General features: G+C 40.5%; 2 protein-coding genes across 11 annotated transcripts in view; both read right to left on the bottom strand.

The window, feature by feature from the left end:
- Positions 1-2,006, bottom strand: part of COMMD10 (COMM domain containing 10) — a 185,700-nt gene extending 183,694 nt beyond the window's left edge. For 2 of the 9 annotated variants that reach the window (XM_036894603.2, XM_036894602.2), the window contains exons 1-2: positions 1,882-2,006; positions 502-592 (exon numbers count right to left, since the gene is read on the bottom strand). In XM_036894603.2, coding sequence (XP_036750498.2) covers positions 502-592; positions 1,882-1,922 — 132 coding nt within the window. In that variant the 5' untranslated portion in view covers positions 1,923-2,006. Of the gene's footprint in view, positions 1-501; positions 593-1,464; positions 1,582-1,854 lie in introns of those variants that run through there. The other 7 variants (XM_036894604.2, XM_036894599.2, XM_036894600.2 and 4 more) reach the window with 7 other exon arrangements.
- Positions 2,007-15,892: 13,886 nt separating this feature from the next.
- On the bottom strand, positions 15,893-24,959 carry ARL14EPL (ADP ribosylation factor like GTPase 14 effector protein like). 2 transcript variants are annotated; one of them, XM_036894607.2, is made up of 3 exons: positions 24,849-24,959; positions 23,117-23,244; positions 15,893-16,478 (listed from the first exon to the last, which is right to left on the bottom strand). In XM_036894607.2, the coding sequence occupies exons 1-3, from the start codon at positions 24,957-24,959 to the stop codon at positions 16,256-16,258; spliced, it is 462 nt and encodes a 153-aa protein (XP_036750502.1). In that variant the 3' UTR covers positions 15,893-16,255. The 2 variants fall into 2 exon arrangements, with proteins under 2 accessions (XP_036750502.1, XP_036750503.1); XM_036894608.2 differs by having other exon boundaries at positions 23,117-23,256; positions 24,864-24,959.
- Positions 24,960-25,474: the final 515 nt, after the last annotated feature.

The following is a 25,474-nucleotide window of genomic DNA, read 5'->3' as shown; positions in this document are numbered from 1 at the left end:
ATAAACATATATTAGATGGAATTAAATTTTTATAAGCTGATAAAGAAGTTAACTTAGATTGGTGACCACACCGTGATTATTAAACATCAGTATGTCCAAAATAACCACACCTTTGCAATAAAAGTAAAAAAGAAAGATTCTATGAATGAAATCATGCATCAGAATTTTTCCAAAGTATGTTCCCCTCAGTCCCAAAATATATGCCATGATAAAACAGTTCCATGGTCAAACACATTTGGAAAGTTTTGCACACCGTATTTACTATAAGCGTTACCATAAAACGTACTTTGAAAGTTCCATAATGAAAAAAATTAACTTTAATGAAGACAGAGTTTCCCAAACTTTTGAACATGACATATTATCAAACATTTTAGAGACCCAGTGTTCCTGAGGACACACTGTGGAATATTATACATAGCAAAATGTTCTTCAAGTAGAAACACAGAGTTTCAGTGGAAACATGAGAAACTATTGTAAGCTACAGAAATGTGAAATACAAACCTTCAGATGAAGTTTTTGAAGAATTCGGGTGAGCAATCGTGGAAATCTTCCTATATCTATTGCATTTATCAGCGACACTGCTTTTTTCATGCTAAATAAATTCATAAAACAAAGATTTAAAATGAGTTTTCCAAGTCAGGCTACACTTGCTGTGGGTACAGTTTTCTATAACTGCAGTATTAAGTTTCATTTCAACAACTCTCATAATAAGGTTAGTCTGAGCAAAACAAAAGCAGAGGATGGCTAGCAAAGGAGACAGGACATTTCCAAAAAGATGCCTCCCCAAAATATTTCTGCTGAAAAAGTCCATTTGGCAAATTGTCTCTCTTTTGAGTAAGGCAAACTACTACGGGGGGAGTTGCATTAACTCAGCAGTGGGTGTGTAAGAAGCTACTTAACCCAAAATGGAACTCTGGAAAAACGGGGAGGAGGGAAATGGCAATAAGACCAAAAATATAAAGAAAAGAATGCTGCATGGCAGATAATGGGAGCTTTAAAGAGACTACAAACGAAATCATTTCAGGGCACTAAGTACACAGTTGTTTTAAAACCCTGCTTCCACTGCAATAATCAACTTTAAATGATGTAAAAACAATTCTACTGCAGCATATTGGAAACAGTCTACTGATGCAGTGTGTGTTGCTCAGGGCACTGGTGTTAGGAAGGAGGAAAGGAACTGGTGTTAGGAAGGAGGAGAAACTTTAAAATGACAGCTCTCCTCTTCAAGATTCCTGCTCAATCCAGCCACAAAGAAGTTATGTTCCAACTTTGACTACTCGCACTTTGTTCGCATCCACACACCACCTAATTTTATTTTTCGTCAAATAGAGTCATTCTTCCCTAAATAATTTCACTTTAAAAGAGAACCTTGTATAACCACCACGGACACCTGATCTCATCTTCCCTAGGTAGAAAATGAACTAAATAAATAAATAAATGAAATGAAAACAAAAGCAATGTTACTGAATTCTGGCTAGATACGGTTGCCAGGTAAAACCTCCTGGCCGGAGGCCTATTCTACTGTGACTGAAAAGGGACATTCACACGTATTGGTACCAAAGACCGGCCGGGACCGACGGGAGCCTTTCTCATCACCAGGTCTGAGACCCGAAAACGGAAGCAGAACGCCTCCCACGTGACCCGGCACTCTTCCAGGGAGGCTTGGGTGTTGCCGATACCCCGCCCTGGGAACAGCGGCGCCGACCGCGCACCGCAGGGCCGAACTCGGCTGCGGCCGCCGGGGCCCCGCGCACCGCCGCGGGGCCCGCACCGCCCTGGCGCCAGCCCCGGGCCCACCCGGCCCAGCCCGGCCCCGCCGCGGTGGCGCAGGGCACGCAGGCAGCGGGCGCTGACCGTCCGCGCCCCCTCGGGGGCGGCTACCTGGGGCTCTCCGGGAGGATCAGCGCCGCGGACGCCGCCATTCTGGAGCCTCCCTCGCACGCCGGCGCTGGTCAGCTGGCTAGCGCCAGCCAATGGCCACCGCGGCAGACGGAAAGCCAGAAGGCCCACGCCGCGCTCCTTCCCTGCTCCCCGGGCGGGACGCCCCAGCCCTGTCCTGCGTGCTGCCGGGGCGGGAAGACTTTGGCGTCACCGGGGTCCTGCCCGCCGATCTTACCGTTCGGAGTTCAGCCTGTACACATATTTACATTTTTATATATGTGCTTATATGTGTATATACATACCTAGATATAGATGTGTGTATTTTTTATGTATAATTCATAAAATACACACAATACATACTGTGTGGTGTGTATAAATATACACATTTAGGCTTGGGTACATATTCATATACTTTTTTTTAATAAAGTTGGAGCATTCCCGCGGTGTCTGGCCTCTGCAGAACGGCCGGTGGAGATGCTGTGGGTCCGGTCTCCGCGTGGAGCCCCCTGCCCACCTCGCAAGAGAGGCGACGCCCCCGCCCCGGCCTGCGCGCGGGACGATGGTTTGACCCTGCCGGGTCTGCAGCGCCGGAGCTCTGCAGGATGCTGCACGGAGCTTGCGGTGTGTACCTTATGTCGTGCAATGGTATTTATGGAGCGCCTAATGTGTGCCAGGCGCTGTGCTAGTCGCTTGGGATAAGATTCCTGCCCTGGGGGGTTGCCAGCAGTGCAGATGGATCAGTATTTGTTGCTCCCTCCTTGGGTTAAGGCCCTGAGCTAGGTATGGCATAGAAGGAGAGGAATCACGGCAGAGACTGGCGTTAAGGATCTCACAGGAGATTAGGGAGACAACACAGTTTCACAATACCTTGGTCTGCCTTCAAAGGCGGGGCATTAAAGCCATTAGGAAATGGGAGCAGTGATCAAGCATCGGAGGTAGTAGGCCCAGGAAAACTTCCTGAGGCAGATAGCATGAAGAATCCTTGAATGATAGGTTGTGGCCATGTGCACTTAAATCTGGTGAGAACTGGAAAACCATTAAATGTTTTCAAGCAAATAAGCTTTTGTGATGAGCTGTAGTTTGTTTTTGTTTTGTTTTTTTGTTGTCGGGGCGGGGGCGGGTGGTCGTGGGGCGGCTGCGGTTTGAAGATTACCTCAGCAGAATGATTGGATTGGAAAGAGGTAAGCAAGAAAGCCAGACAGGGAACTATAGCACTAATCTATGGAAAGCAATAAAATCGTGTAGTGGTAAAATGACATTGGAGAACGAAACGATAGTGGATGTGTTAATTAAATGTCAGCTGTAGAATCTTCAGAAGCTGGCAAAAGATTGAATTTAATTTTCCTACCTAATTATGTTTTACTTAAACTATTATTTAAATTAGTTGGCATTCCTAGAGCAGCCCAAAAATATCCTAACTGAAAGAAGAAGCCAGATTGCAAATTAGAAGTGAATAATCCCCACATGGATAATTGAGTCAATTATACAGTGTGTTGAACACATACAAATACATTTAGTTCCACAACACTCCACACACTCCCCAATTTATACAGTATCTGAAAAAGATGTATGTGAAATCTACATAAATTATAGGTCTCTGATAGAAACACAGACGCTACCTGGCACAATTTTAAAAGGGTTCCAGTTCCCTCAATTTTCAAATCATTTTTCTTTTGTCTTGATTCATTGCCTAGAGAACAGCCACTAACCAGTTAAAGCCATTTTGATCTCTGGTGAAGTTTACTTCCTCCTCAGTTCCCTTTAGAACCATAGCAAAAGGACATCAAGATGATTTGAGCTCTTAATCTGTGTAATTTGGGATGAAGCACTTTACTTAAAGTTTCTTATTCCTGATCCACCAAATGGCAGTAAGGATAATGTCTCCTACCCTGAACTGTGAGGAGAAATAACCAACGTGATGTGTGTGTACAGAAACCCTCTCCCCTCCCTCCCAAAACAAGGCACAGACTTGCAGGGTTTCAGCAAAAAGGTATCCAGTGTCACAGCCTCTTGCTCCAGTTCTCATTTTCCCTAAAGGTATGATCACTTTTTATTTCCACTTATTGCTACAAAGACTTGATGCAATGAATAATTTCACCTCTTGAATGAGAAGCTTACCCAAAATGTTTCTGTGGCCTTTGGAGTATAGGCATAATCATCCATGAAAAACTCCTTGTAGTCATCTACCTGTTGCCACCTGCTAGAGAACAGGAAATGTACCTCCTGGAGACATAATTCCATAACCACAGTTTCTCCCAATCCCCAAATTTTTTTCCCCATCTTTATTATGGATCCAGAGCCCAGATCTGCTGCCCCTGATCTATTCCAGCTACTGAACATGCCAAATGCCTCGACATTTCTTCCATACCTTTACCTTCACTGCAAACTTCCACCTAAGTCACCTTTTTACACCTTCTGTGCTCGCCTGGGCTCTCTCAAAAACAACCTGAATTATATATTAGTGCTTCATTGGGGGGCTGCCATTGTAGGAAAGTAGGAATGAGGGCAAAAGGGAAGGAAAGGAAGGAAGCAAATAGAAGGTGGTGTGTTACCCATCCAGGTACAGCTGCAAAACATAGTTTCTCAGTACTGTGAAATAGTTCCAGAGAGACTATTTCAAGTTACTGTGTACTGGAACAGCCAGGAGGTGGGAGTAGGGGTGGGGGGAATTGTCCGCAGACTCTTTCCAATCTTCTATCTCTTTGGTCAAAATATGTCTTATGGCTTGTACCTCCCCCTTCTCCTGGGTATGTCACCTGGCGCCCCTAGGCGGCCACTGGAAAATACAGAGCTTCTGAGAGTCTGGTCAAGTAGGAACTGAGTCCTGGAGCTGTAGGAGAAGACAACCCGTGGTGCAGTCTCTGCCCATACGCACCTTCGGATATCTCCTCCCACCCTGAAGAGGGTGGCAGCAAGTGGCAGGGCCTCTAAACCATGGGAACAGTTCACAGTTCCCAGGGGCCACTTTATTGGAAAAGTGGAGCAACACACCAAAGCCTGGGACATGGTAAGGCTGAGGCTATCTGGGGAGGTCCTTAACTTGGAGACAGATTCTCAGCATAGAGTTGCTAGGGCTTTGAGCGCTTCAGGTCTTTATTGATGCAGCTTTTCAATACCCATCTGCCTGGTTGTTTCACCAAAGTCTGTCACAGCACAGGTGGGAGTGACATTGGTGGCAGCCCTCCACAGTGTCCCAGGAGCTAACACTTCCTTCTAGGTGTGACCTATGTCCTGTTGGTGGCCCTTCCCTTTTGGTGGGTTCCTTCTCAAAGGTCCCATGGCAATATAATATCCTGCACTAGAACCTCAGTCTGAGCTCAGCCTCCCCCTACTAAGCATCATTTATGTCCTTGACACTCAGTGAAGTAGAGCCAAGCTCTGAGCCTTTATTTTCCCCAGAAGTCTCCTCCAAGCCTTTCGTAAATCCTGGGTACAAAGAGGAGCCCAGCCCAAATCTATCCCTTACTCCAGCCACTGATGCACATGATTGTCTTTGGAGCAAGGGTAACACCTACTCACCTAGCAGAACAGCACCTAGCCCCAGGACCCCAGTCCTGCTGAAACAATCTTTTAAGAAGGCTCTTGATATATATTGTCAAATTGGGGATACAGGCATTTGATTAGGTACCCAAGTTATTCTGGCAATGTAACTAAGTATCTGGCCCTGGTCCCTAATACTGTGAAAGTCTGTGGTCCTGCAACTCATCTTGTGTTTCTCAGGTAAACTGTCAAAGGTAGTTTAGAGTCACATAAGGCCAAGGACTGGAAGTCCTCATGCTATGTCCCAGGTGACTAGCCCATACAAGAGCTCATATCAGCTGCTTTGTCACGTTTGCTTGCAGAAGCCACTGGCCCAGTTTGCCTACATCCCACCACCACACCACACACCTCCCCCTCCACACCATCACTCACTCACAGTTTCCAGCTGCATTTTTAGCTCTGTGTTCATCACTTGCCTCATACGTGTGAATGAATCCATTGGGGTGTAGGTGAAGAACACCCTTCTAAATGGTAAATGTGTAATTGTTCATTCCACATTTTGTCCCCATTCCCAGGAATGACGTTTTCAACTTATGTATTTTTGTTTATGAGTTGGTTATATAAATGTCCCTGTGTAATGTGAGATACATCAGGAATAAAGAACATAGGAACATAGGCTATTCTCTGATTATTTCCATACCAGGCTGTGATATGGAAAGGAAGCAAGAAGCTTGGGAAATAAGAAAAGAAGGAATAGTATCAAGGTTGCAGGTCACATCTGTCCATAAAATACAGTATTGTGTTCACCCACCCTGAATCAAATGGAGGGTGGGGAAGCGGATAGGTATATTTTCATTAAAATGTAGCAAAAATATGCTTCGTGATATATAAAGAAATCCCTGTCTAAGCTATTCTTAAAGTTGAAAACCATCTCAAGTGATCACCCCTCCACTGCACCTAGTTTCCTTCATTCTACCTCCCAGAGGCCTGTGCCATTAACAAGACTGATATTTACACGTAGGATTTATGAAAGGTTGGGTGGTTTCTCCAGTGTTATTCACCAATGAACACAGTTTAAAAAGATCAAATGGTGTTTCCCAGATAGACATGTTACATGAGGTGCAATCACAGATTCCCTCTTCCCCAGACTACTAAAGGAAATAAAAATGGTAAGCATCATAAACAAGCAACCGAAGAGAAATCCACCTGACAGCAAACAAACAAGGAAAAGAAGCATAACTTAATAACATGCCTGAAAGGAAAGAAACAGAGCATCTACACGGGCTAAGAGGGTCCAAAAGATAATCCCTAACCTGCAGAAATAGTGCTAGTAAAAGAGGGTGCCCACAAATCCATGAAAATTCTCTATGTATTCCTTCAATTTGGAGTGGAGCAGAAAGGAGATGAATAGCCAGGGGGAAGTCATGGGAAATCCCCGGAGGATGTAAGTCTTCGAAGGTTGATGTAGGACTTGGTGGAGGCTAGAGGAATCTCTAGGAGTCACTCTTTTGCTGTCTCTGGGTAAGCAAAAAAGTAGAGCAGTACGGCAGAAAATACACAACTACATCCAGTATCCCAAATGACTAATGAGAAGCTAGAAATATGAAAACTGAAAAGAAAAAGAAAAAAAGGCAAAAAGCTAGTGGGAAAGGTTTCATTGAAGACACAGTGAAAATAGCCTCCCCTCAACCTCCTCACCTCTTGCTAACATGGGCTGAAGTCCACAGGTACCCTCATCCTTCCCCTCTACTCAGTGGAAGTGAAAGAATAAAATAGGGAAGTGAATGCCAAGGCCGACTCAGAGGATCAGAAGCTCCGGGGCACCACAGTTAATGAAGGGCTGATCTGAAGCCACGGTATCCCCCCTCAGGAACTGGACCTGCCTCAACCAAGTGGAGTGAATCTTGAGGTATTTAGCATGCAAAAAAAGATGAAAAGTTCAATCTGGAATAAAAAGATAACCTAAGATACAGAAGAAAATCACATGTGAATGCTCAAGATAGAACTAAAAAAAATTAATTCAGTGGAACAACAAGAGACAATTTGATAAAATGACAAAATTAGATGTAAAAAGCATTACAAAACCAAAAAAAAAAAAGGGACTAACCATCCTTTTAACCTCCTTAACCACCATAAAACCCCAAGCCAGTGGCCCTTCCCTGATCTCTCAGGTCATTTTCGGGCCTGCTTGGAAGCCTGCCCTGCTCTCCCCAGAAAGCCTCATTATGTTTAATAAAACTTTTCATACTTTCTTGGGGAGAAGAGGGACCTGGCATCATCAGTCTCAACACCAAACCAAATTTGGGGTAGGCCATCAATCTCTCTTCTACGGGATCATCACAAAAATGCATAGAAGAAGACAATTTCTCTATAATGTTGGAAAAACCAAATCTGTAGTTTGCTAAAAGAACATACTGTTCTCTTGAGGAACCTGATATGGAATGATAATATTGGGAGAAATTCTAATAAAATTGCCAAACTCCAAAGATAAAGAAAAAATTCTTCAGGCATCCAGGTGAAAAAAGTCCACAAGAGGAAAAAGAATCAAGAAGTGTTAGAATTCTCCATAGCAACGTCTACAAAGTTTTGAGAAAAATGCATTATGTCCAGCCAAGACGTTATTCAGTTAGTAAGCAAAAGTCAGGTATTCTCAAACATGATTGCATTCACAGTTTTCATGACTTTTGGGGGGGAAAACGGTAGCTGGAAACAAGTCAACCAAGAGACTAGTGAAAATAACTCAGGAACCAAGGTGCTGGGGCATGTAGTGAACAATAACTCCATCTAAAACTAAGATTTAGTTAAAATTGGAATTATGTTTATGAAATTAAATATTTATTGTTTGATAATGCAAAATTAAGAGAACTAATTTTAAAATGGACAAAATTGGTGAAATAAAGTTTTAAAAGTACGGATTTCTTAATCTTCAAGATATCCTAAATGAAATACATTTAATTATTTTTTAAGGGTAAAAAATAAATTGACTACAATTTCTTAATCTTTTATTAATCTGTGCAAGGGTAACAACCTGAAGAACTGTAGTCTGAATATGGCTTATGGACTGTGGAAATATTTTGCTTATTTTGTTTCACCTACTCAGGGATGACATAGGCAATGTAAGCAGAGAGTTTTTTTGTTTTCATTTTTATTTACAAAGTTATTACAATATTATTGACTCTATCCCCTATGCTGTATTTTTCATCCCTGTGACTTCTTTACTTTATAATTGGAAGTTTGTACTTCTTAATCCCCTTCACCTATTTCACCCATCCCCTCATCCCTCTGTGCTTTGGCACTTGCCAGTTCTCTGTATTTATGAGTCTGTCACTATTTTTCTTTGTTTTGTTTTGTTTTTCAGATTCCTCAAAAACTGAAATCATTCAGTATTTGTCTTTCTCTGACTGTAACTCTGGGGGGAGAATATGTTTCCAGTCTGGGGCAAATAACCTTTGAAGCTGAAATCAGTCAAAGGGAGAAATAAAGTGGGAGAAACCCGTTTATTGCTTACAAGCAGTTGTCCACTTCTGCTTGCCCATCTCTCATGACCCGGCTGCAAAAAGGGACCCCACCAAACCTCTCCGGTCCAGATATGCCCTCGCTCCCTATTGATATGGAGGTGGACTACTTCTGTCCACCCCTTGGAAACATCTACTGATATGCAGATGCACTAAGGCCAGGCAAGAGATTCTGGAAATATTGCAGTTTTACCCACACTGACGTATCACCTAGCATAATAACTTCTAGGTCCATCCATATTGTGCAAATGGAAAAATTTCATTCTTTCTGATGGCTGAATAGTATTCCATTGTCAAATAGCCAGACAGGTCCTAATGTGGCCTCATTAGATAATACATAGGATATGTTTGATTCTTCACCCAGCTTCTTCATTGTTTCAAAAACATGCCAGCCCATTCTCAGTTCTGTGTCTACAGTTAGTTTCACCTTTCTGATGAACTCTCAAACAGAGAAGGACATTAGATAAAAACTAATAGATCTGATTAAAGTATGGATTTTAGTCAATAATATATTGGTCTTGGTTCATTAATTGTAACAAATATATGATAATTAACCTAAGATCTGTAACTTAAGAAACACATCTCCTCACCATGAGGAACTTACAAACTAATGTGAGATCAAAAAAGAAGAAAATACAAAGTTTTAAAAAAGTGCCATGTCTGAAGTGAGCACGGTGCACTGAGTATGCTCTGAATACAAAATAACCACCATTTATCAAGCTATGCTTACTGTGCGCCCAGCATTGTTTTAAATGTTTTGCAAGATACTATTTCATTATATCTCACATCAATCCTGTGGGCAGGTCCACTTTAGCAAATAAGGAAACTCCCAGTGAGAATCTGAGGAGCTTTCCCACTGTCACTCAGTTAGTGATTGGAACCTCGTGTGCTGTCTCAAGACCTTGCCCTGCTAGGAGATGAGGATGCGTGAACATAACAAGGAGTGTGCACGTGAGCTCACGATGAATAACAAAAGGACAATAAGAGAGACTGGGAAACAGTAGTCAGAGAGGAAGGAAGGGGAATCAAGGGTTGAAATGGTTTCACAGAGCAGAGCGTGGCCAGCAGAGTGAACCAGCAAGAGAAGCTCAGCCAAAATAAAGATATACAGGTCCTTGGGCTTTAGCCACAGGAGGTTCCTTGGGGGTCTTGGCAAGGGACATTTGGGTCGGAGGGGTGAGTGGCCAGATCGCAGTGAGTTGAGAAGTGAATAAATAGGTGACAAAGAAAGAGACACAGTGAGTGTGGAATAGTATTTCTAGAAGCCTGGCTGTTCAGATAAAGGGAGGAGTCAACAGTAGACATCAGGTCAAAAAGAGATCTTTTCTACAACTGGTTTTGCTTTGGTTTTCCTGAGAAGGGAGACACTTGGGCATGGGCATTGAGTTGACCTGCCTGGCTTCTCTTCCACCTGTTTTTGCAACAGCCTTGATTGTCTCTGGGCTGGTCCTCTTCTCTCTGTGATGTCTTGGGGGCCTGGTAAACTGGGGCAGAAAGGTGTTGCCTTGGGCACAAGTAACACATCAATCTGCACAACTGGATACCTTCCCCACAGACAGCTTGAGAAAGAGACATAGTGGGAGTTTAACATTTTATGTGAAATATTTTTTATTTGCTAAATGCATCCTTTGTGTTCAGTTTTAACTCTGAAGCAAAAAAAGTACTTAAATATAAATAAAGGACCCAATATAAAAGTCTGTCATAAGTTTGGAAACATTAAATTTAAAAATTGAAATACGCTCTGGGGAAAAGAAAAAAAAAAACCCCACATCTTTTTTAATAGTGGTGTCTTGGTTTTATTCTTGGTATAAAACTTGAAGTTTGTATGAATGGCCAAGAGAGGGAGCCAAAACCGTGCATGTAACTTTCTTTTCTACAAAGCTTTTAGGAAAGTGGATTATTAAAAACTGCAAAATGCAAATGAACCTCATCATCCAAGAATATATGTAAAAATCATAGAAGTCTTATAATTCAATGCTACTCTGCAGCCAAATACTGTAGAGCACATTTTAAGGCTAGAGGGAGATTCTGAATCTCAAGCAGTTCCAAAAATCTCTCCCACCCCCCACTTCCTCTGTCTCTTTCTGTGGGACTAGTCTGTAGTAACTCCCCAAAACTAGGTAATTTGTATTCTGTTTCAGTTCACACATTCTATGAGCTGTATCAACACTTTTCCAGTTCCCCCTGTAAGGAGCATACTGGTTCAACTGGTTGCAGGCGTGTTGAAATTGAAAAGAAGCAAGAGGCCTGCAGCTTAAACCTCTAAAATCAGGCCTTTAGGTATAGATTACGAAGAGAAGGAACACATTTCTTGTGAAAGTTTGTTGAAAGGGAATTTGCTGCAACTAAATATAACTGTTTCTCTATTTTCTGGATGATACCTGGGTTAGTGGGGTGTTTTGTTTATACCCAAGGGAATCCAACTTTGACTAACAAGGGGGGTGAGGAATTTATTGAAAGGACACTGATTTGTAACTATCTTTTTAGTTTACAATTAAAAATTTGAAGAAGATATTTTACAATTAAAGGTGATAAGAAGTGTATTTTTGTGGAGAAAGTGAAGGTTCCTATGGCCAGAATTCTCACCAGGCCCTGATCGGCTTGCTCACAACACACGTGTGGCCAATACGTTGTTTTTGACCCTATATAAAGAGCTCCTCCCAGTGCTCTGGGCAACACGGTGGCATGGCTGCAAGGCTGCAGGAGAGCAGAGCAAAGGACTGGTGGCTGCGCCGAGGTCAGAGACTGAGACAGCTGTGCGGACAGAGAGGCCCAGAGGCAGGGACCAGCTTGCTGCATGCAGACTCGCTCTGAGTGGACGGGATTCTGGTGATTGACCTGCCACCGTGGGAATAAAGTTGGGTATAAACCCTTTCACCCCAAGAATGTTACATTGTCATTTTTCAGTCTCATTGAATCCGCAGTGAACTTGTCTGGGGCTGAAACCCACTGGCGAGACAATTTTGCACAACTTTTGTTCACAAATTTGAAAATTTAGGGAAAAAAATGGATAATTCTTGGAAAAACATTACTTTCCTAAATTGGCGTTAGAATTGAAGAAAACAGATTGGAACTTCTAACAAAATGTGTGTGTGTGGAGGGGGGGTGTATAAAAGGAACCACCACTGCCATCTCAGGACCAAATGATTTCATTGCCAAGTTCCAACAAATATTTAAGGAAGAAAAATGTCATCTGAAATAAAGCCTTCCAGAGGCAAAAAAAGAGGAAGTAATCCCCAATTCCTTTTGTGAGGCTAGCACTACCTAGATAATCAAAACCAAAAAGGGCCTTCCACCTCTAGAAAGATGGGAAAGGTGTACCTTTTTCTATTCATCTTGGTAAGTACACTAAAAAGGCTGGATATGATACATAAAACAAGCATCAGGCAACTCTGCAAGGTGCAGAGAAGGCTGTCTAGGTAGGGACCTCAGACACAAGGAATGACACAGCCATAAATGGCCCGAGTTTTCTTTTTCTTTCCTATATCCCAGGCTATTTTTTGTTTTGTTTTCTTTACACATTGTATTTTTAGCACCTCATAAGGAACCATAAGTCCAGCAAGAGGTGCTTGGTGAAATGCATGAATGAATGAATGAATGAATGAGGGGTCCCTAAGTAGTGTTAGCTATCATGCAAGGCAACTGAATGTACTATTGAAAGAAAAACAAACTCCAACCCTGAGCTCTTTGAATTGCCAAGACCTGACCTGAGCCTTGGCCAATTGAGAAAGAACACAGACAACCGCACAAAGTGTGGGGGGAAATCTGTTCAAACTACAAACACAAAATAAACTGCTTTTTACACATGGAGAGCAATGATGAGTCATTTCCTTTCTGCAGAGTGAAGGAAAATACTGTGGAAAAAGCAGAATTTGGGGAAATCTGGAAATATTAAAAAAGAGTATTCATATTATATAAAAATTTAGATTAAAATACAGATTCTTATAAAGAAATAGTCTGAAAACTGCTTAGGCTAGATCATATATATGGACCAATGTTATAAATAACCTGAAAACTGTCTACTGCTGGGATAGACACCATGGAGAATGAGAGAAAAGAAAAAAGGAGGAAAAAAGAGACAAGATATAAGGATTTTCTTTTCATTTACATAAGGCTATGAACTAATCTAAGGCACTCAATGTCTAGCACATGCTGTCAGTAAATACCAGACAAGAAATCCACACATTAAATGGCACCTGATGGCAGGGCCATTTTGCCTACAGCTCTGGGGTCGTTGTGGCAGTGTTGTCCATGTGAAAGGCATGACCTGCACACACGCAGCAGACAGCCTGCATGACCAAACACTGCAGGCTACTCACATAAATGTTTACGTTTCCAAAGCATCATAGAAGTACACTCTGTGATAGCCCCAGAATATCCAAGTCGGCACTGTTCACTTTCTAGAAAAGCAGATAAATATCTAAAAGAGAGGTTAAGTGAGTTTTCCATGAGTTAGCATCCCAAGGCTTGTCTGCCGTAGATCCAGGATACTGCAGGATGGGAGGAAGGGGAGGTCTGGAAGGATCTCAGACACTAAGGATATTCTTTAACTCTTACAAATTAGACTCTATGATAAAGTTATTCCACAAACTGATGGGATATGGCATTCTGGTTGCAAACCTTTGCATATGGGTACAAGGTGACTTGCTTAAATCCTTCAGGATGTAACAGTTTATATTTAAACAACCTCTAGTGAAATAGATTTCCCTGTACATTACATATTCATGAAGACACACCCTCAGCATTGACAAACAGCCAAGCAGAAAGAGAAAAACCCTATTACACTGACAAGACATTCCTTAGTTAATGTAACCAGAAAATACAGCTAGATTCTTTGTCCATCTGAATTTAATTCAAATAACTGAAGAGCTTTGTTCACTTTGTGATAAAATTAGACACTTGCAAAATAAGTTTCTGACAATTCACATCAATTTATTTTCACAAGAATCCTTCAGTTCAGGAGACTTTTAAAAAAATGCATGAAATTAGCATTAGATCAAGATGAAATAAACTGATTTCTAAAGAGGCACTTCATCAAATATGTTACCAGTTTTCCATAAAAGCAGTACGAGGTATCTGCTTGGTAATTACGCATTTTTAAACTTTGTTTTATTCTTTTGCTTTACTTGGAAAACTTACCAACACAATTTTCCAACACACCTTTAAAACCAGATAATTATAAACCAGATTATCTGGTCTAATGGTTAAGGCTGAATGACAAGAGGAGATAAAAGATGGAGATACTTTAATGTTAATTTGCCTGAGATTGTTTTTTAATATGAAGATAACCAACCAGTGATCAGGCAGTTTTTCAAACTTTCCTGATCAGACTTACCTGGGGGTGCTTGTTTAGAAGTATGAATTTCCAGACCTCATCCATAGAGGTTCTGATTCCTCAGGTTTGGGATGGTGCGCAGGAAGGTGTATTTATTAAAAGCACCTGAATGAGTTTTATAATCAGGCAGATTAGGGAAATACTTGATGCCATGGAAAGAACACTGATGTAGTCTTAGGCTTCACAATACCAAGGTTGCCAGCTCTTCGGTGTGTCCTTAACTGAGTCATTTTTTCTTACCGGGTCTAAATTTCCTCCGTTGTGAGAGTGAAAACAGCAACATCAAGGCAGGCTTTAGTCTGTAAACTTCATGGAGACAGAAGCCAGCTGAGTTTTGCCCACAGTTCTATCCCCTGTGTCTAGCCTGGTGCCTCTTGGTTATTATTTGTTGACTAACTCACTCGCTGCGACCTGTATGATTCCTTTTCAAATTTAAAATCATATGACTCTAAAATAAGTAACACAAAATTCATTCGGTAGCCATCTACAAAATAACAATTATTCTCAAAACAAGATATAAACCAAAAGAGGGCCCCTCACTCTGTTTGGCTGGCACGTTCTTCATTCCTCTGGAGCCATTCAAAGGCTCTGGCTCAGGCGATTTGATTTCCCACCTTCCTCATAGGGCTGACATGGTTACAGGTAAGGCGGCAGAAGCACTTAGCACAATGTTTGGCTCACAGTAGAGACTGAGAGTGAGTTGAATCTGAAAAAACTCAAATTCTGTGGAAAACAGAGTAAGTTCTCCTGCTACACATACAGGAATCCTGCAGGCACACCATGGCTTCCACAAGTTTTGTTTAGTCTGAAAACATGCCATCAAGTAACAAGTGCAGAATTATCGTGAACCTTCCATGGCACATGTGCAGCGTGCAGAAATAAGTGTTTTAGAAACTGGTTATGAAAGAAAAATAAACCCTGAAAACTAACAGTAAGTTTACTTTAAAATCAAATGGTCTTATTAATCTTTTTATAAAAATTTATAAATGACTCTATTTAAACAACTCCATATTTAACTTAAAACCATAACTTAAAGAAATGGTTTTCAAAGTGTGGGCCCCCCACCAGCATCATTCCCTGGGGAATGCAAATTCTTGAGCCTTGCCCCCGACCTCAGAAATCTGGAGCTCTGGGCACAGGGGCAGCAAAATCTATGATATAACAAGTCTCCCTTGTGATTCTGATGTACACTGAAGTGTGGGAGCTGCTTATTTAGAGCAAACAGAACACTGTTATAAAAACAAATTCCAAGAAGGCCATGTTTAAGTTCCTATAAAGTGCCTACTAATGTATCAGAGCTAAAAAAAAACACATCATGTATCTAGTCAATGGCATGTCAATACATCCAATTAGCACACATACAACAACATGTCTTTATATAGCAATTTAACTTTTATTCTCGCGAAAAAAATTCTAAAATACTGATCCTGCAATGAGAAAACTGAACCACTGGCTTTTAGGAATTCAAGTCCTCATTTCTCAATTTTACAAGTAAAATGCAAATTTTTAATAAAAATATTTCTAAGTATTACCAGTTAAATTATATTAAAACATTAACAGTAAAAAATAAGACTATGAGTATACAGCTCAAAGTCACAAGGTTTGGGGTTTTTTTTTAAATCCAAAACTGCACTCCCGATTTAGAATTAGTGATGTGTAAGATTCTAAGGGTAACTATATTACAAATTTATGACTCTATGTTCCATGTAAGAAAGGCTCTCAGTTTCAGAATTCTGAAAAACAACATTTTCTCAGGTACTAGCAAAGAGGAAAGATTTTTAATTTGAGAGCAGAGTTGAGATGCAGGTGTCAGTGAGGTGCTGGTATCCATCTGCTGTCAAATTATTTGGTTACAAGTAAAGGAATATGGGAAGAAGAAATAAGAATGTTATAGAATGACTGTCTGCTCTACATGGTTCTATGGCTTCAGAGAACACTAGTCTGAAGTCTGTTTTTCCAACGTTTCCCCAAGCCCTAAAATTCACCCAAGAGAAAGAGGTTGGCTTAAATGACAGAAAGAAACAAATCATCCCCCATGTAACATCTAGTCAGGAACATCGAAAGGCAGTGTGCTGATGACCTCTCCGGACTCGGTGACTATGGCATCGTAGACCCACTGCCGGCTGCAGCGGCACTCGGGACCGCATTTGTTGGAGTTGCACTTGGGGCAGGGGTAGAAGCAGCCCAGGCAGTTCTTCTCCAGACAGTCACACAGATCAACATCGTTAAAGATGAGCTTGCCACTTTCGTCATACTTCTTCAAAACACTGTGAAGAAAGAGAGCCACGCTCACATGACACTGCAGTGTTCTTTAACATGGAGAATAAATGATTACGCAGCAAATTTCATAAATATGACCCCTTGACTCTGAGGAAGCAGCACTCTAAAAGATTACCCATAAAACTTATAGAAGAAAACATTGGCACTCTTGAATATAAACAGGAGCAACTTTTTCATGAACACATCTCCTTGGGCAAGGGCAACAAAAGCAAAAATGAACAAACAGGACTACATCAAACTAAAAAGCTTCTGTACAGCAAAGGACACCATCAGTAGAACAAAAAGGCATCCTACAGTATGGGAGAATATGTTCATAAATGACTCATCTGATAAGGGGATAACATTCAAAACATATAAAGAAGACTAAAAGTAAAGGGATAGAAAAAGATATTTCATGCAAACAATAGGGAGAAAAAAGCAGGTGTTGCAGTACTGTGTCAGACAAAATAGACTTCAAAACAAAGAAAATGACAAGAGACAAAGAAGGACATTGCATAATGATAAAGGGGTCAGTCTAACAAGAGGATGTAACCATTGTAAATATCTATGCACCCAACACAGCAGCACCTACATATGTGAAAATAATACTAACAGAATTAAAGGAGGAAATAGAATGCAATGCATTCATTTTAGGAGACTTCAACACACCACTCACTCCAAAGGACATATCAACCAGACAGAAAAGAAGGACACAGAGGCACTGAACAACACACTAGAATAGATGGACCTAACAGACATCTATAGAACATTCCACTCAAAAGCAGCAGGATACATATTCTTCTCAAGTGCACATGGAACATTTTCCAGAATAGACCACATACTAAGCCAAAAAAGAACCCCAGCAAATTCAAAAAAATTGAAATTGTACCAATCAACTTCTCAGATCACAAACATATAAAACTAGAAATAAATTGAACAAAAAAAACAAAAAGGCACACAAACACATGGAGGCTTAACAACATGCTTCTAAATAATCAATGGATCAATGACCAAATTAAAACAGAGATCAAGCAATATATGGAGACAAATGAAAATAACCATACAATGCCGCAACTTCTGTGGGATGCAGCAAAGGCAGTTCTAAGAGGAAATAGCAATCCAGCCCTATTTAAAGAAGGGAGAACAATCTCAAATGTACAGTCTAAAGTCACAATTATTGAAACTGTAAAAAGAAGAATAAATGAGGCCTAAAGTCAGCAGAAGGAGGGACATAATAAAGATCATAGAGGAAATAAATAAAATTGAGAAGAATAAAATAATAGAAAAAATTAATGAAACCAAGAACTGGTTCTTTGAGAAAATAAACAAAATAGATAAATCCCTAGCCAGACTTATTAAGAAAAAAGGAGAATCTACACACATCAACAGAATCAGAAACAAGAAAGGAAAAATCACTACAGACACCACAGATATACAAAGAATTATTAGAGAGAACTATGAAAAACTATATACTAACAAACTGGATAACCTAGAAGAAATGGACAACTTTCTAGAAAAATACAACCTTCCAAGACTGACCCAGGAAGAAGCAGAAAATCTAAACAGACCAATTACCAGCAATGAAATTGAAGCAGTAATCAAAAAACTACCCAAGAACAAAACCCCTGGACCAGAAGGATTCACCACTGAATTTTATCAGACATATAGAGAAGACATAACACCCATTCTCCTTAAAGTTTAACAAAAAATAGAAGAGGAGGGAACACTTCCAAACTCATTCTATGGAGCCATCATCACTCTAATACCAAAACCAGGCAAATACACCACAACAAAAGAAGACTACAGACCAATATCCCTGATGAACATAGATGCAAAAATACCCAACAAAATATTAGCAAAACGAATACAAAAATACATCAAGAAGGATAATACACCACGATCAAGTGGGATTCATCCCAGGGATGCAAGGATGGTACAACATTCGAAAATCCATCAACATCATCCACCACCATCAACACAAAGGAGGACAAAAACGACATGATCATCTCCATAGATGCTGAAAAAGCACTTGACAAAATTCAACATCCATTCATGATAAAAACTCTCAACAAAATTGGTATAGAGGGCAAGTACCTCAACATAATAAAGGCCATATATGACAAACCCACAGACAACATTATACTTAACAGCGAGAAGCTGAGAGCTTTTCCCCTAAGATCAGGAACAAGACAAGGATGCCAACTCTCCCGACTTTTATTCAACATAGTACTGGAGGTCCCAGCCACGGCAATCAGACAACACAAAGAAATAAAAGGCATCCAGATTGGTATGGAAGAAGCCAAACCATCACTGTTCGCAGATGACATGATATTGTACATAAAAAACCCTAAAGAATCCACTCCAAAACTACTAGATCTAATATCTGAATTCAGCAAAGTTGCAGATACAAAATAAATAAACAGAAATCTGTTGCATTCGTATACACTAATAAAGGACTAGCAGAAAGAGAAATCAGGAAAACAATTACATTCACAATTGCATCAAAAAGAATAAAATACCTAGGAATAAACCTAACCAAGGAAATGAAAGACCTATACTCTGAAAACTACAAGACACTCTTAAGAGAAATTAAAGAGGACATTAATAAATGGAAATTTATCCCATGCTCATGGGTAGGAAGAATTAATATTGTCAAAATGGCCATCCTGCCCAAAGCAATCTACAGATTCAATGCAATCCCTATCAAAATACTGACAGTAATATTCAACAAACTAGAACAAATGGTTCTAAAATTCATATGGAACCATAAAAGACCCCAAATAGCCAAAGCAATCCTGAGAAGGAAGAATAAAGCAGGTAGGATCTCACTCCCCAACTTCAAGCTCTACTACAAAGCCACAGTAATCAAGAAAATTTGGTACTGGCACAGAACACACCCATAGACCAGTGGAACAGAATAGAGAGTCCAGATATTAACCCAAGCATTTATGGTCAATTAATATATGATAAAGGAGCCATGGGTATACAATGGGGAAATGACAGCCTCTTCAACAGCTGGTGTTGATAAAACTGGACAGCTACATGCAAGAGAATGAAACTGGATTACTGTCTAACTCCGTACAGAAAAGTAAACTCGAAATGGATCAAAGACCTGAATGTAAGTCATGAAACTATGAAACTCTTAGAACAAAACATAGGCAAAACTCTCTTGAATATACACATGATATTGTACATAAAAAACCCTAAAGAATCTAGTATCTGAATTCAGCAAAGTTGCAGATATATTTGGACATTCATGAATATATCTCCCCAGGCAAGGAAATCTGCAATTCATGAATATATCTCCCCAGGCAAGGAAAACAAAAGCAAAGATGAACACGTGGAACTATATCAAACTAAAAAGCTTCTGTACAGCAAAGAACACTACCAGTAGAACAAAAAGGCATGCTACAGTATGTGAGAACATATTCATAAATGACATATCTGATAAGGGGTTGACATCCAAAATATACAAAGAGCTCATGCACCTCAACAAACAAAAAGCAAATAATCCTATTAAAATGGGCAGAGGATCTGAACAGACACTTCTTCAAAGAAGAAATTCAGATGGCCAACAGGCACATGAAAAGATGCTCCACATCACTAATCATCAGAGAAATGCAAATTAAAACCACAATGAGATATCACCTCACACCAGTTAGGATGGCCAACATCCAAAAGACAAACAACAAATGTTGGTGAAGATGTGGAGAAAGGGGAACCCTCCTACACTGCTGGTGGGAATGTAAATTAGTACAACCATTGTGGAAAGCGAGTTTCCTCAAAAAACTAAAAATAGAAATACCGTTTGACCTAGGAATTCCACTCCCTGGAATTTACCCTAAGAATGCAGGAGCCCAGTTTGAAAAAGACATATGCACCCCTATGTTTATTGCTGCACTATTTACAATAGCCAAGAAATGGAAGCAACCTAAGTGTCCATCAGTAGATGAATGGATAAAGAAGAAGTGGTACATATACACAATGGAATATTATTCAGCCATAAGAACAAAACAAATCCTACCATTTGCAACAATATGGATGGAGCTAGAGGCTATTATGCTCAGTGAAATAAGCTAGTACTTTCAGGAGAAAGACAAGTACCAAATGATTTCACTCATTTCTGGAGTATAACAGCAAAGCTAAACTGAAGGTACAAAACATCAGCCGACTCACAGGCTCCAAGAGGGGACTAGCAGTTAACAAAGGGAAGTGGGTGGAGAGGGAGGGAGGGAGAAGGGGATTAAGGAGCATTATGATTAGCACACATAATATAGGTAGGTCACAGGGAAGGCAGTATAGCACGGAAAAGATAGTTAATGACTAGAGCATCTTACTAAGCTGATGGAGTGAGATTGCAATGGGGTGTGGGGAGGAGGGACTTGATAATATGGGTGAATGTTGAAACAACAGTGTTGCTCATGTGACACCTTCATAAGATTGTATATCAGTACTACCTTAATAAAAAAAATACAGCTATTCTTGATGGAATTTTCCCTAAAAAATTATAGTCTCATTCTTTTCTAAGAAAAAGCACTCTAGTAAATACAGTGACCATTTTAATGACTTAAGATAAGCATTGGAACTGTCCTTTACCATCATCATTCAACAAACAAAACTCCTTTGTTAAAAAGTTTGCAGCTACCATTGCTTCACTTCCTGATTCTGCTTTTTAACTACTGTGGAGGGAGAAAGCAGGTGGCCAGCTGGTAGGATCCATTGTAAACTCCGAGAGAAGGGAATAAATTCTGTACCACAGAGTGCCAGGGTCTACACCTCACATAGGGTTCACTCACTTGCTCTGCCAGCCTCTACAACACCTCCGGGAGGCAAAGACTTTCACAGGAATTCTGCCACCCTCTCAAAACCAAACCATCTGGAAATAAACCCTTCAAAATCAAGCTGCTTGAAAGCCTCAGCATGATGAAAGTGTCCTGTCCACATCCTTCATTAACAAGTGAAGTCTAAAAAGGCTGGCCCTGCGCTAGTGGGGTAAAATTATAAACTTCTGTGCTCTGTATCTCCAAGTGGGCATAACACCTGCTCTGTTCCCGTTCAGTTAAGCAATGCTGTCCAAGCCTCTTCCCTCTCCTAACAAAGCAGGGAAGGTTGAGGATCATTGTGTCCACCTGCTGCCTGATCTCACATCTGCGGGAATGCCTTCCAGTGAGGATTTACATTTGAAGCATTTCATCTCTGGAATCAGACCTCCACACCCTCTCCCATGCCCACCAGGAAGTTCAGGTGTCTGCTCACAAAGAGATTGAAAATGGTTGGTCATGAAGTCAACAGAGCACCGATCAGATTCTGACCTTCTCCCTTTGTCTTAACCAAAATGCTCGCTTTAACTCAAACATCGAAACAGATTTTTATGGTTTCCTGCCCACCTGATGCTATCTTTCGTAAAATTCTAAGCCATCATACATACAAAACATGTGCATAAAGAAGAGTGTGTCTACCGCCTGGTTTGATAAAAGGCTATTACACCTTTGTGGCCCCCTTCATGCCCCACCCATTGCATCCCTCTACCCTGCCCTCCAAGAGGAAGCACACCTTGATGTAATAACAATCATCTCCTTGTCACCTTTTAGCCACCTGTGTATATGTAGCTTCATGCATATTGCATTTTCCTTTCTTTAATTTGCTTTTTTATCCCACATCATGATTTAAGATCCATCCACAATGGTACATCTAGCTGTATTAAAATATTTTCACTTCTATATGTATTGTACTGTATAAGTTACATATCTTTTCCATTATGCATGGGCATTTAGATTATTACTACTTTATCTTTCTTACTATTGCAGCAATGCTATGAAATTTCTTGAACATGTCTCCTGTTGTACATGTATAAGAGTTTTCCCAGGATATGTTCCCAGGAGTGAAGAGGATAGTTCATAAGGTACATAGACAATGCCGAGCTGTTTTTAAATAGTGATACCATCTTACGCTCAATTCATGTCCCATAGCTTCATCACCATTGATATCACCAGACTGAACTTCCCGCCCCTCCGGAGGGTGGAGGACTTCCCTACACCTTACTGATGAGATGCAGGATCCTGAATGTCCATTAGCTTTTTCTTCTATGAAATGCTTATTCATTGTTTGGCTCGTTTTTCAGTTAGGATATTTATGTTTTGTTTACTGACTTGTATATGCTTTGGATACTGATCTTTTAAATTAGAACTCAATTCTCCCTGTGATTTGTCTCACATGATTTTTAGGGTGCCTTTTAATTGGCATACATTCTTACTTTTAATATAGTTGAACTTTATGGTTTTCTTAGTTTATACTTCTGATGTGCTAGAAATCATTATTCTTACGATACTCCTGTGCCCATTTGATACCTGAATCTATTCCCTTGGTTATAGTATTTCTCCCTCCATCCTTCTTATAATCATCTCTACTACTAAAGCTATTACTGTAGTCCAAGGGCTTCTGAAGCCTTTTGTTTAAAAAACTGATACCTAGTTTGGGATTATAGCCTATTTCTTGAAGCTGCTAACTTCCAGACAAATGATTTTATACTTTAGAAAATATATTTATAATCAAAATGAAGAGGCAACCTTTAATTGCCTTGCTCCATCAAGGAGAACTCATACAACTGAAAATCCTATCAATCAGATATAATAAATCATGGTCTTACTTGTATTTTACAGAAAAACACTCATTCATCATTGACCTCCGAGCTCTCTTTCTCTGCTGCCTTATTTCAGGATTAAAGTCTGCCACCTGTGGTCCAGGGTTTTGAAAGGCCAAGTACTTTAACTGCCGCTCTATCTGTTGCTATGAAACAAATAAAATGTATTAGTGGTAAAACTGGATAGTTTTATCCATTTTACATGGTATCAAAATGAACTTTCTGTAACTTTTACCATAATGCCATGAAAGTATAGATGCTCTACTGAGAGAAATAAACTGTTTAATCTGATTAAGTTTCAAAAGATGACATAAATTTCCTCAAATTTGGTCATTCTTTCTGAAGAAAGAAATCCATTGTATAAAACTCCTGTAATAAAAATATGAAAAACAATCAAGCAGGAAGAGATTTCCTTTTATACCCACAAAACGCCAGTTGGCTTCTCAAATGTGATGGGGATGAAAGTCATAACTGGCATTTGATGGTGGTTAAGCACAGGGTGTAAAGACCCTTCTGCAGCTGTTGGCTGAAGAGGCCCAGGTAAAGCGTCTCAAACCACAGCACACACAGCATCACCCTTCAGTGCCCTGAGCTGTGGTTCAGAACTATTCCCTGCCCTGGGAAGGTGGACTCCATCAGGGCTGCGGTGCACAGTGCAGGCACCTGAAAAACCCACACCCAGTCAAAGCCAGATCTGAAGAAGAAAATCTTGCTAAAATGATTTCCTAGAGAGTCAGTGAAAAATTTCAAAAGAGTTCATCTCAGAATATTTATACTGCAAAATGAAATGGAGCCTTATTGGGAAGAAAAACAGCAAAAGATGCTTCAGTCAATCCTGATGACTTATTTTGAGCCTGCAGTACATCTGTCACAAGAGATATGAATGCTCTTTTGAAGAATTTTCGAAGAGAATCTGACCCCAAAATATATAGGCTGACAAATGGATGAAATACCATACCTGGAAACTCAAGCAAAACTTGCAAAGTATGAATTTCAATGTAGCACTTTAGTAATAGAATCTCAGGCTTATCTGCAGTTTATTTAGTTTAATAATAGTCTTGCCCATATAAAATAATTCATATATGATTCTTTACATTTTCACTTTGGGTGTGTGTGTATGGGTTTGTTTTACAAACTTAACCAGATAAAACAATCCTGTCTTTAGGTGTAGCTGTGAAGTATACATCTGTTGTTATTCTTGGTAGCAGAGCAAGAGTTTCAGAACAAAGAAAGCAGGGTAAGCCTACCTGTGTTCAAACTTTGCCCCTTGTTTGTGGTGGGCCTTCAGCAAGTTCCTACATCTCTAAGCCTCAGTTTCTCCTCTTGCAAAATGGGGTAAACCCTAGTGTCTTGTTATAAGGACTATATACAAGTGGAATACATACAAAGTTTTAGAACCATGACTAGCCCATAATAGGAAAAAAACAAAGGTTTGTTAAATAAGGGTTTGTCACGTTTAACTACATTTAACTACATTTTCCACACATATCCTACTTGAAGGGCAGGGTTTTATTGCACAGAACACTGGGCTATAAATCAAGGGACAAAGAGGCAGAGAAGAGATATGTGAGGGGAAGCCAGCCCCGTGGGCTCCAGTGAAGAAGAGGGAAATGCCCATCAGCACAGGAGTAGAGGTCCTGTCTGTGCAGTCTTTACTGGGTCCACCTTCCCTCCCAAGTCCAGGGTCATCTCAGAGATGCCCACGTTGAGACCTTTCCAAATACCATGCAGGCATAACATCCATATGCCATACCAGTTGCTTCTGTGTGATTTGATGGTTCTTCTCAGGAGAACTTTGATCTGTGTGTCCCTCTTGAGCAGAATTGTTTTTTGCTGGTTGTTCATTCATTTCTGATAAATAAAAAAAGTAATTGGAACAAAGCAAACACATCAGTATCATACAGTCCCAGTAACTCAGTCCTGTGACTTTCCTGCTCTCTCCCTACATCTGACTTTCTTTCAAAGCCAGGCTCCCTGAAAAAGCCATCTGAGCCCCTGGCTTCTTTTTTACCACTCCCTCCTCCTTCCTGCATTGGACTGGCCAAGGCTGCCTTACTGAACTTCTCTGCAGAGGAGCAAATCAACGGTCTCATCTACAGTTCTTGGCATGGCACCATAGACCTTGCTGGAGCAGGGACACGGGCACCATCCACGCCTGTTTAAGAGGACCATGAATCCTTAGGCCTCTGTTCTTCCCCCTTTACATTTCCTCTCTAGGGAAATATTAAGACACATTGCTGTCATACATCCCCAGTGACTCTGTGACAATCTTATCCATGCCCACGGTTTCAGTTGTCACATCTTCGGAGATCATTCCCCAGGCTGCCTCTCAAGGCCCTGACCTCGTTACTCATGTTTCCCAAC

The sequence above is a fragment of the Manis pentadactyla genome, chromosome 13 (assembly GCF_030020395.1).
Source record: "Manis pentadactyla isolate mManPen7 chromosome 13, mManPen7.hap1, whole genome shotgun sequence".
Taxonomy (NCBI): Eukaryota; Metazoa; Chordata; class Mammalia; order Pholidota; family Manidae; genus Manis; species Manis pentadactyla.
This window is presented reverse-complemented; position numbering and strand designations above follow the sequence as displayed.

Excerpts from the sequence above, each read along its gene's own strand:
- ARL14EPL (XM_036894607.2), bottom strand. The coding sequence starts at position 24,959 with ATGAATGAACAACCAGCAAAAAACAATTCTGCTCAAGAGGGACACACA. Across the intron at positions 23,245-24,848 it reads AACTGGTATGGCATATGGAT|CGGCAGTTAAAGTACTTGGC; the intron begins GTTATGCCTGCA and ends CAACAGATAGAG. Across the intron at positions 16,479-23,116 it reads TGTTTTTCTGTAAAATACAA|TGTTTTGAAGAAGTATGACG; the intron begins GTAAGACCATGA and ends CTTTCTTCACAG.